The 13,536-nt window shown below is 36.6% G+C and overlaps 1 protein-coding gene across 1 annotated transcript in view; it reads right to left on the bottom strand.

Moving 5' to 3' along the window:
* The window catches only part of LOC106871176 (serine/threonine-protein phosphatase 4 regulatory subunit 4), a 102,874-nt gene extending 91,679 nt beyond the window's left edge, over positions 1–11,195 (bottom strand). The window contains exon 1 of the mRNA XM_014917507.2: positions 10,514–11,195. Coding sequence (XP_014772993.1) covers positions 10,514–10,716 — 203 coding nt within the window. The 5' untranslated portion in view covers positions 10,717–11,195. The remainder of the gene's footprint in view (positions 1–10,513) is intronic.
* Positions 11,196–13,536: the final 2,341 nt, after the last annotated feature.

Raw genomic sequence — 13,536 nt, forward strand, 5'->3', positions numbered from 1 at the left:
TTTATAATCTTAAGAATATTACTTTTCATGCTTGCATTTTTCTATGTAATAGATATTTCTCTGTCAAATGTAACCCTTATTTATTCACATCAATTTGAATTAATAATGCATTTATCTCATCGCTTTGAGACTTCAATGGTGAGATTATATATTTTTAGAGTGATATTATAGGAAAGGTGTGAGAGGCTAGATGTGGCTGGTTTGAATGCAAAACAGAATATTTGGGCTGGAAATGATAGGTTTAAACGTTAAAAGGTTCAATATTTTACACTATATAAATCTGAAATCCATAGGTGATCGCTCAACATGTTAGTAATACATACATACATATACCCAGACCTATATCCCCCATTTTTTTTTAGGAGGGGGTGGCCACAACAAGACACACACACCAGCCATTCCATTCATTTCCCAGCTCAAAGAGGCGAGCCCCTTTCTATGCTCGGGTCAAGGCATAGAACGCAACCCCCAATATCAGCAGCTGGGCCTGACAGCATATGCTGGTTTACCTCTGCCACATCATGCTAGTAATAATAACCATATCTCTCTCAAATCACAACCACATATCTCAAATAAGAAAGAGACTTGTAGTCCTGAAACCAATAAATATCTGTCAGCTTCTCCGATTAACAAATTTTCATTCATCTTAATTGTTTCCAATAACTTCTAATTGAAATTTGGGCTGTGGGGGGGGGTATAGTTGATTATATTGAACGCTGTGCTTGACAAAATGAAATTTAGAGTTTGTCTATTTTACCATGGCACTGGAGAAGTCCAAAATCATCTTTAGTTGATTAAATATGTCTATATAGAGAATTGAAAGAAAAAAAAAAAAACCGGCAGTAATTAAAGAGCTAAATCAATAACAGGTTATTAAACACATCATTACATTATTATGCATCACAATTACATAATTGTACATTTAATGATGTTTATCTAAACGAAACAATTGTTGAACACAAAGTATGAATGGTATATGAAATTTATGTTTTTCGGCAATTATTCTTAATTAAATATGGCTATTTATTTGCCTCATCACACTTCTTACCAATTGTTATAACCCTACCCATAAGAAAAAAATACCCCTAAAAGGTTGGACGATCATAGTTAGAATGACTAGTGGTGTATTGATCCACCTGTTAGAGACTGACCTGGAGCTGCAACATACATTGTCGTCAACGATATCACATACTACAATTACACAACACCACACATTATGCTACAGAAATAATAATAATAATAATAATAAAGTCAAAGAAGGTGCCTCTAAGTCGACCCGCTAAAAATAGCAGCCAAATTTCCCTTAAATCACAAGCTACCTCCTTAGAAAAGGACACAAATAATATAGTCCTAGGTTCTCTGTACATGGGAAAAGACGGGATGGTCACGGCAGGAATACATTTGCTCATAAGTTTGGGCTGACAAGGGCTAAACAATAACAACAAATAAAAAAAAACTATCCTTATAATTCGCTTCATCTCCTTCAAGAAGTGTTTTACAACAATACTGCTGTGCGCGCGCGCTACATTACCGAAATAAATTGCCCTATTTAAACGATATCCTATTCTACGAATAATTTCCCAAATGAATATGTGACTAAAACTGTATATTCTTAAATTCACAGGGTCACACACACATACAATTCTATGCCAAAAATATACAATAGAAACTACGAATGATGTTAAACGGTTATTGTTATCAAAACCAACTTAAAATGTTGCCCACCGGTTATTGATATTGAAACAGTCCCATGTCACCCACCCACTCAGTATTCAGCAACTTCCATTGTAATATAATTCTTCCTTGGGTTCCTCAAATTTTGAGAGCCTCGTGACATCGGCATTGTCTTGGGCATTTAAAACTTTTAAAACTTGTTAGAGTTCAATATCTTCCACGTCTAAACACAACTGACGGCTACTTCCAAAAGTAAGAGGAGTCAAACCCGGTACTCTACTGGTACTTTATCGATCCTGAACAGACAAAAAAAAAAAAAAAAAAAAAAAAAAAAAAAAAAAGACAAAGCTGACTTCAGCGAGGTTTGAAATCGAACAGAAAACCGAAAACACAGCAAGACTATCAGCCCCGACTCTGACCTAATGACTATCCCAACACAACGCATATCTTCACAAAAATGCTTAAATGTATGTATGTCTACAGGTGAATGCGTATATGCATAAATACATGGTGTTCCTATAGTATAGAGTCTGAAATTATCTTAATGCGCCAAAAACCGTAATTTATCCGGATGTGTATGTTGTAAGTACCGTAGATATTACTATTAAAAAAAAAAAAAAGGTGGGGAATGCTTTTTGCTCCTTCCTTCCTGTAACTTTTAGGTTTTGAGTTGTTTCGAATCTTCTTTACAGATTTCGGTTTAAAAAAAAATTACGCAATTTTATTCAGAAGTATAACCTCACATGTTAACCCCTCCCCCCAAAAAAACTCAAAGCTTAAAAAATACTGAAATAGGGGAAGCACCCCGCCCCCTTTTGCAGAATCTACAGAAAATTTAAGGCCCTTAAACTGCGAATTATTTAAAATTTTCTAAAGTAATTATTTTTTTTTTTAAAATAAGAGGTTTTTTTTCTTAATTAGTCAAACCTAAAATAAGTGTTGCCAAATGCAGCATTAAAAGTTACGAATTAAAGTTTAACAAGATTTTGATAATTATTTTTGTTTTTCGTAGAGATCATACGGATTAAAAGATTATAACTAGGACGAAGCAGATTATGGACAACAATCATTAAAAATGAAATTGTCAATTTAATTAAGAAAAGAAAAAAAAATGTAGCCTATTTCTTCGATGTGAAATACTTTTTAGCTCCTTACAGATACGTAAGGCTGGTGTTAAAAACAATACCATTCTAATTTATTTTCTCTCTTCAAAGTTTCTTTTCCACTCATACAAGTACACAAACACTATTTTATCATAGATAAACAATGAGAAAAATATGAAAAGGCAGATCTTGAAATTATCTAGAAATTATTGTGTGATTCATTTGACAATTTTAAAGGTTTTGTAGCAACGAATGATAAAGAGAAAGTGTCGTTTAGTAGAGATATATATCTTGTAAACAATTTCACTCCGTTTATTTGTTGTTGCTAATATCATTGGAGAGAGAGAGGTATTTCGGAGCAACATTCGTTTCATAAATTCGCAACGATCTCAAATTAAGAAATTAATTAATTCGAGTCGAAGTTACACTAACCCAGAAGAAGAAACTCAAGCAGCTTAACAAGAACAAAGAAAATGCAAGAAAACATGGAAGATCTCGCACATGTCAACTATTGTTTAGTGATTGAACCAGTGGTTTAGTTGTTTAAACCCAAGTCAACTTCGATCCAGAAGTGATCAGAGGCATTGCAGTAATGACTATCAATTTTTATCAGCTATATTGTAATATCTAAGACCACATTATCTAACAATTATGGCATGGAAGACATTAACCATTGAAAACTCCAAAAATCTGTTAAACTCACTTAAACATTGTTTTGTGTTACAATTTTCGTTGCACCATTTGCGACCTGGTCACTAATACGGTGCCACTGCATCTCATTATCTAACATTTCCATTTATTTTGAGTATCGATAAGGTACGATTTAAGAATGTTTAGCTACTATTTCTTGAAGTTTGAGAGACCATCAAGAGCTCCTTTATTGGCCGCGGTTGGGCAAAGTAATTGGTGTTTTATTCCGACAGGTAGGTGTATAGAAGAAACAGAACCAAAGTAGCAAACAAAGAATTTCCTTCAGGAACTGCTTAGACTTAACCTGTGCCTGAAAGGTCGGGCGGATGTGACAAATGTTCACGTCGCTTCTGTGATATCGTCTTAGTTGCTAGGCAACCTTGAAGAGCTTCCCAAGCTCTTCTATCGTGTCGAGGAACGACCAGGTCATCTCTAGTCTCTTTCTCCTACCTAACCATTTCACGATAATGTTTGTACGTATTTACTTAAAGTTACTTGAGTGCATCTAGAGCGGTGAAGAACTTTACCACTGCTCATCACTTTAACCCATAGTTCCTCAGAGTAGGACGTGGGTTACTTCAGAATGAGTACAGGTAACAAGTGAATAAAAGTTGAAATAATGCGTTTTAAAACTAAAATCTCTTTCTATAATACACACACACACACATTTATGCATGTGTGTGTGTGTGTGTAATGTAGTCGTTAGTTAGGGTTAGGGTTAGAAAGTAACCATTGGTTTCACGTCTATTATTGCTCATAGGCGACTCATTAGATCTGCTGGCCTGAGGCACAAAATAAATAGTAACTTCCTGACCGGCCATGACAAATCGACGGCATAAAATATTATTGCTCAAAATAATTTTTAGTGTGCTTTTTTGCAGACTTGACCGAATATATATGTATATATATAATCGGTGATTATTGTTCACAACCCCGGCTAATCAAGATCCATTTGTAGAGAGGTTATATGCCTCCGGCTAACGAGTCACCTGTACTACTACTAAGAACATTATAGGTGTGACTTCCTGACTAGCCATAACCAACAATCTTTTAATTATATACACATACACAAACTTAGTCAGTTTGTGGCGAGGGACACTTATTTGAAGCCACAGTGGGGCACGAGACAAAAAGATTAAAAAAAAAAAACGGTTGAGAAGCTCGACTTTAACTTATCTGCTTTAACTTATGTACAGACCGAGGAAGGCGACTGTTTAAAAACCATCAGTTTTTTTCCCCTGCAGATGTTGATTAACAGTTACAAGTGTGGGTGATGGGTGTGACAAAGATAATGAGGTTGATACAGCTGATGGCTGTGATGAGGATGATGGTGATGATGGGTGTGGTAGAAGTGAAGGTGGAAATGGAGAGACTGACTGAAACTTGTCGAACCCACGCCAGAAAAACAAAAACAAAAAAATCACGAAAATAATGATGATGATGACTAGCAACACTCCTATCTCTGTACCAAACCTCTCTCAATAATACCTGGTTCATGTATTTAAAAAGACGGCGAAATAGGTTGAGAATCATGATTATCAGAACGGCGACGATCACCAACCAACATATATAATTACATTCGATAGAAGAAGGTTATTGTGAAACAGGTTAGCTCAGTCTGCTGACCTGAAAGTACTACAAAACTTTATTTCTCAGAAATTTCAAAACAAAAGATAGCGAATAATTTCCATAAATTCAGTGATACTACGAGAGTTGTCTGTATCAAGGGAGAGACGATGATGGTGGATTTAAATAAATTTTAATACAATGAGAGGGAGAGGACAAGAGAGAAGGAAAATATCTTCCTTAGACGAACGGTCAATCATATCAACTTTTTCGAAGTCACTGTCACTACGTTTCTCGCATAAGTAATATACTATGGAAAAAAAGTTTTGAATAATACTTCATTTTTATGTAAAATTGTTTTTATTACTTATAACTCGTTATAAGTCGGTGAGCGGGCAGAATTGTTAGTGTTCCACACAAAATGCATAACAGCATTTCGTCTGGCTTCAAAATCTGTCGAAGTCGATTTCATCCTTTCCAGATCAGTAAAACAGGTATCAATTGTACATTGGGGATCGATGTTATCGACTAGTTCCCTCCCCACAAATTGTGCCCAAGGTGGTAGAAAGGATTTAGAAATACCATTAAAAAAATCGTTTGGTCAGAAGAGAAGGTAGGACTCGTGACCCTTTGCAGTGTCCCACCAAACTTCTAGGTTGGCGGGAAGAAATAATCTTGAAACTGGTAACTTGAATGCTAGCAAAAGAATGGATGCTACTAATGGTACTGAAGGCATCAAATGATGGTATGTTGAGTACCATTACCGTGTGACGGGTCTCTACCCAAGCAGGCCATAGTGGGAATTAAACTGAGAACTCAACGAATAGGAACAAATTTGAATACGGTGGGAGGGAGAAGACGAGAGTATTCGATCCGACGTTTTTACAGTCGCGTTGATCCAACACCTTGAATCGAAACTTTATTTTAATCGACCCTGAAAGAGTGAAAGGCGAAGCTGACCTCGGTGAGATTTGAACTCTGTTCGACGTTCAAACATCAGCCAATTCGCAGCTGTTGAGTTCAAAGATGGGACAATCCTCGAATCTGAAGGAAGGACGTCGACGACAAGCTGTAGATGCGATTAAGAAGCTTACTTGGTAGTTATGTGGTTTTCAGCTCAGTTCCACTTGCCTTGGGCAAGTGTCTTCCATTATAGCCTCTGGCCGACCGATATTTTGAGTGAATTTTGCAGATGGAAACTGTATGAAAGCCCGTCGTATGTGTCCCCTTTGACAACCAGTGTTGGTTTGCTTATGCCCTTGTAATTTGGCTTTTCGTAAGTATTTTAAAATCTGGTGGTAAGTACTGGGTTCAATTTAACTGGAGAGAACGAGTCACGATGATGAGTGTATTATAAGCATGGCCGGATGATGATAATCAATTTGTTCGATTAAATCCTTCAAGGCCACTGCCATAAGGGCAGTAGGAGCGATACTTTTAAAGGGGTGGCACTTTTTCATCCTGCTGTAGGCAATATGTGTTTTTTGTATAGTCCGAGGGAGGCAAACGGAAGGGCCGCCCCGAGCGGCACACACTTTAACTACGCTAGTGTTCAAGGCGGTGCCCCAGGATGGTCGCAATCAATTGACAGTGTGTGTGTGTGTGTGTGTGCACGTGATGGTTGTCCCGCCATTGGTGATTGACTTTAATGTCACCGGCCACATGCCTGCCATCCGGTCACCCAACAATCACTTCATTTCCACCGAAAATTGTTTAAAAGCATTCCCAAAACCTGAAGCTACTTCTAAAAGCAGTTCATTTTATACAGAAAATTAAAAAAATAACGAAATTGAAAGAGTCAGTCTTCAGAAGTTATATTTATTATTAGTGTTGTCAGGTGTAACCAAAGAGGCAGAGGATTAATGATTCCCGCCTCCAAACCCGTCATTACATGACCGAAAGAGGATGTAGAAAAACACACACACGCACACGCACGCACGCACGAACGGACACACACGCACGCACACTAAAAGGAGTGACCAAGGTATTTCCATTTTTTAAACGAAATCATCATCGAGAACCAGAGTCATATACGCGGTACATGATCTGCTAAAAATAGCAACCAAATCTCCTGCAAAACCACAACTAATGATTTTATAAAAAAAAATGTAGTCCCAGAATAGACCTAGAATCACTAAAATGATGGAATACCCATAGTTGTAACACTTTTGATCAATGTTGATCTCGGACTGAGCAACAACTCGAGAGGAGAATGAAACAAAAGTTCGAAGAAGGTGAAGCGGCACAGTGAAGAGGGTAACAGTTCGAAACTTTATATAGGTTGGGCAAACTAGAGAGGAGGGGACGAAGGACGGACACAGTTTGGCTGGAATAAAAATGTGTTCTTCCCATAAATAACTGTACCACTTTTGTTTCCGACTGTCTCCTATGTGTTTGTGTTTACACGTGCGCCACAGAATATACCGAAAAAAACCCATCAAATATAAAGATTACATGACTGACAATACGGATGCGATTTTGTCATAGTCTATTTTTACGTTGGCCTGTCAATTTGTATTGTCTGCCTAATTAGTAGCACTGCTACGTGGCCCTCGTTGGTAAATAAAGGGGAAATCCTAGTTATCCTAATTACTGCATATTAAAATAATAAAAACGACTGCTATAGAATATTCAAATCTAGAGCGAAAAGAACTAACAAACCAATGCCTCATACCATTATTGTAAGAAACAATAGAAAGTGTAATATTATGAAAAACGAATTCCATAATGAAACACATATTTAGTAACAGTTGGAGTATTTTGAATATGGAATAATAATGATTAGAAGAGGAGGAGGAGGAGCCAGGCAAACAGTGTTTTTGTTTCATACTGTTGCACATATACATCTTACCGATATATATATATATATATATATATTGTATATGGGTCACTTAATCTTTTAGATACAGTAAACTATGGACTGTTTAGAAACAAAAACTATAAACTGAGAAAGGGAGGAACGAGGTTTTCAAAGTTGCACGAATAACGAGAGAGAGAGAGAAGCAAGGGGAAGACAGAGGAGAGAAAGAAGAGGGAAGGAGGGAGGAGAGAGAGGGAGAGAAGAAAAAGAATAGGAGGAGAAAGGAGAGAGAGAGAAAATATGAGGAGTGGCGGTGGTCGTGATGATGCTACACTTCTATTTTGGGTTTATGGTAAAAATCAAAAGAATTTAGTAGAATTTTAATTTCATGAAATTGAATGGGGAAGGGAAAATACATATTTAGCAGTAACTAAAGTAATTAGATAGACAGATAGCTAAAAGAAATAGAAGTACCCCGACCCGCACCAAAAAAAAAAAAAAAAAAAAAAAAAAACTGACTATGTAAGCAATATTTCTTTTTATTTATTTCGTGTGGTTAGAAAAAGTTTTTTTTCTTCTGCTGATCTTGTTTATATCCCAGTCAACGTAGATGCTTTTTGGTTTGGTGAAGGAGAGAAGGGAAGAAGTACTTAATTCTTTTGAGATCTTGACAAATATATCCGGTATCAGCAAAAAGCTAGCAACAATCTCTCAGTCAGAGCATGCATGTGTATATGTATGAGTGTGTGCACGCACACACATTTATATATATATATACATACACATTTACATTGTAATGTACTAACTACACCATACTCTTAAGAAGTGATAATGGCAAGATGTTAATAATAATTTTCCTTGACTGTACTAGAACTGTTTTGTAAGGAAGAGCGCAGGTACCCGACAACCTGGTGAGATGAAAATGAGAATAAAAAAAATAGCACACGGCAGGTTTTGAACTTAGAAAGTAGATAACAAAGACGAATCAACAATTCCTGCTGACAAAAATAATAACGATTTGTTACTTTTTTTTTTTGTGCTACAAGAACAACAGAAATATAATACATTAAGATACATTTAACTTTAAAGAAATCAAAGAACAGCGAGTTGACATTAGAAACATCAGAATACCTTAACTTGCATTCTACATTCCAGAGATGAAACTTCAACAGGAATGACTGTCATTTATCTTCCCCACCCCGTTATAAAGTTACCTGTCATGTACCGGGGTCCTTCATTATAGGGTGAATCAACTACGATTATCTTTCTTGTAATAAATTATTGTCATTTTTCATTTTACTATGAGAGAACACACACAAAAAAGTGTTCTGTAATGAAATTCAAAGCACAGAATTAGCTAACAGAAAAGTGGTTAACAGAATAAACGATGATGATGATGATGTATAAACTTTTTTATACATCTTAAAGGGTAATTTAAATGGCTATAAGGAGACTTATGAGGAGTAAACAACACGCACAAAAATTCCCTCACAAAAGTTACAAAATTTGGAGAGAAGCAAAGAGGATGTAGCGTCGTTCATGCCTATGGATGAATAACATGATAAATAAAAAGCATGATAGTATAAACAAAAGGCGCCTGTTGCCTTCATCACCCTCACAGCATCCTGACAGTTTTCACTTGAAGAATTTCTAATTCCGCTTCCTCACTTTCACTAAAAACAAAACAAAAACATAACACCCCAAATCAAAAAGTTGTCAAAACTATGGCGTGAGGAATATAAACCTTTTACACCACACAGACCATTCATAATAGTTCCTGCATGAGTGGTTAGTATCATATTAAGAATATTCCTCTTAAAGTACTGGACATGGTAGAGTGAAGGCATTTGTCAGAAAAACTCATCTCTCAATCCATACATATGGGTATGTGAGTGTGTGTATACATACACACGTGTGCATCCATCCATATCATATATATATATATATATATATATATATATATATATGTGTGTGTGTGTGTGTGTGCGTGGTCAGTTGAGGGGGTTCACGTCAATCTTGGAGAAAGAGAAGTAAAACAAAATAGAAAAAAAACCTTTGCGAAATATCTGGCAGATGGAAATACGATGGAGAGACAAGGAACAAGTGACCGGCAAAAATGGAAGAGACTCACTGTCCGATATTCCCGAGGATATTCTAAACTACACACACACACACACACACACACACACACACGTGTGTTTGATTTAAAATAAACAGAAATTAAATTACTAAGTTATTATTAAGTTAGCAAATAGAAAGTTTTAAAGTGTGTGTATTATATATATATATATATATATATATATATATAAATGTTATAATTCCTAAATCTCTCTCTCATATATTTATATATATAAATGTTATAATTCCTAAATCTCTCTCATATATATATATATATATACATATATATATAAAACCTCACACACACACACACACACACACACAGACATGCATATATATATATATACATATATTCACACATGTATATGCGTATTTAAGAGTATGTATACAATTATGTATATAATCAAACATATCAAGCAACAAAAAGAGAAAAAATAACAATCATGCAACGAAAACAGGGAAGCATTTTGTACATTGATTTCGACGAGAATCTTTTTTTAAAAATCATTGTTTATAATAAAAGATGAAGTTTAAGAAATAAGTTTGGTTGATGTTTACTTACTCCAAAGCATCTAAGTCAGACTCGGTATGAGCAGCGGAACCGTTTAGATCAGCATCATTATAAAGAGTAGAAAAGTTGGCAATTGTTGTGCTCGACGTGACAGGTAGATTGGGGTTTGCCGGTTCCAAGAGTAAAGGGTCATTTAGGAACTGTTCTAAATTAGTAGAACTGCTGGGATACACGTCTTCTTCGAACTTGTCCATCTCAAGAAAAAACCCATTAAAGTATCAGAGAATTAACCTTTTATAAATGGTTAATAGAAATAGAAAGAGAGAGTGGCGAGTGGGGAAAGATAAAGTGTGAGAGATATTAGTGCAATGTAGGAACCACCAAAGCTGGAGTTAGAAATATATTAAAGAAACGACTTTTATAAATAACTTTTGACAATACGTGTGTGTGTGTGTGTGTGAAATGTCGACACCAGTTAATGATAACACTCCGGTGAAATAGGTGTCGGCAACGGCGGTTTGTTACCAATAAAGTGACAGGGGAAGTTGACGAGGAGAAGAATGTGAAAAGTTCTGTGACTTTGGGAAAGAAATTTGTGGGAGACGAACGTCAGAATTGTTATTGTGATACTGTAAAGTTAGCACTACCCAAGCCCTACTTTCGTACAAAAAAGAGAGAGAGTTGCACTTTACAGGATTCACTTCTTACACACATACACATACACATACACACAAGCGCATTTTATTTAATTTACGTTTTGATCACTAATAAAAAACAAAAAAAAAAGTGTACGCGCGCGCACCCACACACGCACGTTTATACACATATATACATATTCTGCGCCAAGGTTTTTGTTACCTTGTTTCTTTCTCTCCTTTCACCATTATTAATACACACTTTTTTTTTAAACATTCATATCAGCAATAATAATAGGCAGCAGTTATGCACACACACACTGATAAACGTATCTTTACGCAGATATACGGAAAATACAAACAAATGTAAGCAAGCCAATGAGAGGATTTCTATATGGTCACTGGATCTGCTAGAAACAACAGCTAAAATTCTCACAACTCAAATCAGGGAAACGACCTCAAACAAAACAAAGATGCATTGCACAATATAGTCCCGGATATATAAAAGGGGATGGTCGTATCTGCAGTTTTTTTTTTTTGATAAGTTTGCTTAATTGGAACTCATCTAGAGTAAAATATAAACTCAAATATTTATACACATTTGTGTATACGCGTGCGCATAAATATATGCATGTGTATGATATATATGTTGGTACATATAAGATGAAGCGATGCATCTAGAGCAGCAGTACTCGCCTCTTTATTGCTTGTAGCTCACTGCCATTGGGTACCCCATGTGGCGAACCGAGAAGCAGCCTGATGCGAAAATCCTCTCAGCATATACACAAACTCTTGAGAGGCACCCCGCAGCCGTTAATGGTAAATCGATGCCTTGCGACTCCAGATTAACTTGCATACAGCGGCACAATGTGCAGGACTACCCTGGTGGATATGCCCTGGCATTGCCTTGTAGCTGAGTCCAGGAAGACAAAGACTAGAGGATTACACTGTGATAGAAGAAAACAAAAGCAATGATGGTCTTTCAGCGGTGTCTAACAACCTGGATTTATTTGGCAGCCTCTTGTGGCCGAGAGGAGGTACCAATCATTTTCCATTTACCTAGACACTGGGTCTATATATATTTCAAGGTAAACATAGTGATATTAGGAATTCTGCAACATGAATTCTGGATCGCTAAAAAGCCTGACGGCGTAAAAAAGTTTGGTAACAGGAACAGTTCTGAGTATACGTAAGCTTCTAACCAGAACTCTGCACGTAAGGCGTACAGTGTAATGGCCATTAGTAGCTTATCTACGGATCTATGTGTGGAGAACCCTGTCTATAAATGTCGATGCTTAGCCCATTTGAGAAAGGGCCTAGAAAACGCGCTAAATATTGTTCGCTGGCATTTCTTCAGAGAGGAAGCTGTAAACTGCACGGACAGACCACATAATAGTTGAAAAACAACCAAACAAAACTTCCTTGTTCATTATCCAACTGCTCTCGTAACCAGTGAGCTGAGACACTGTAGTGAGACCAGAGTAATTGGGAAAAAGGTTCTCTCAATGAAGTTAGCGAGGGTTAGACTTTATTCTGGCGGGGTTAACTCAAAGGTGAACATCACCAACATGGCATTGGCTTTGCTGTGAGAAATACTCTGTTGTCTAAACTGACTGCGACACCACTTGGCATTTATCATGTGGCTAACTGCTGAGTGTCTATTATTTAAAAATCAAAACAATGACCATTTCTATCAGATATCGTCTTTTATACTCAACCAAACCTAGCCACCCTGATGAGTAATATTACTTCCAAGTGTTAAGAAGGTGAGGATTTAGAGACTGAATACACGATGATGTTTAGAAAATCTTATCAGTGAAAGTTTGGAACACATTTTCTCTGATATGATGGATGCATCTCAAACCCAAATATTGATTCAAGTGAGTAGACCTCCTATTGTAGGAGCTCAGATGTTGTGTTTGTGTGCGATCCCCTTATGATGCTCAAATGTTACAAACAGGAAAAGACATAGCTGCTACGAGCTCCACAGTCCTCATATTGTAAGGACACTCATCACTCTCGCTGCCAAACTTAGAAGCTTCTGAGGAATTCGTCATCTTGGGAACTTGTACGGATGGCAAATGGTTTCTCTGTAAGTTCTGCAGTCAATGATAATGATGCTACCAAAACTGTCAGATTCAAGAAAGGAAAACACGAACACCAATTCGATGAGAAACCCAGAAAGAAATTGATGGAGTGTTATTTGACCAGTAAATATTGAGTGTGTGTGTGTGGAGAGAGAGAGAGAGAGAGAGAGAGAGAGAGAGAGAGAGAGAGAGAGAGAGGAAAGAAAGAGAACGGATGGCTATGTCAACACTTTTGGTCAATTAGTTGTTAGAATCAAGTTTTACCCACATCACTATCTAAGAGATATCACTGCAAAAGCTCAAATTTTACATTTCTGCTGTTTTTTTTTTTAATATACAACACTGAACCTCT

This window comes from Octopus bimaculoides, chromosome 16 (genome assembly GCF_001194135.2).
Source record: "Octopus bimaculoides isolate UCB-OBI-ISO-001 chromosome 16, ASM119413v2, whole genome shotgun sequence".
Classification (NCBI taxonomy): Eukaryota; Metazoa; Mollusca; class Cephalopoda; order Octopoda; family Octopodidae; genus Octopus; species Octopus bimaculoides.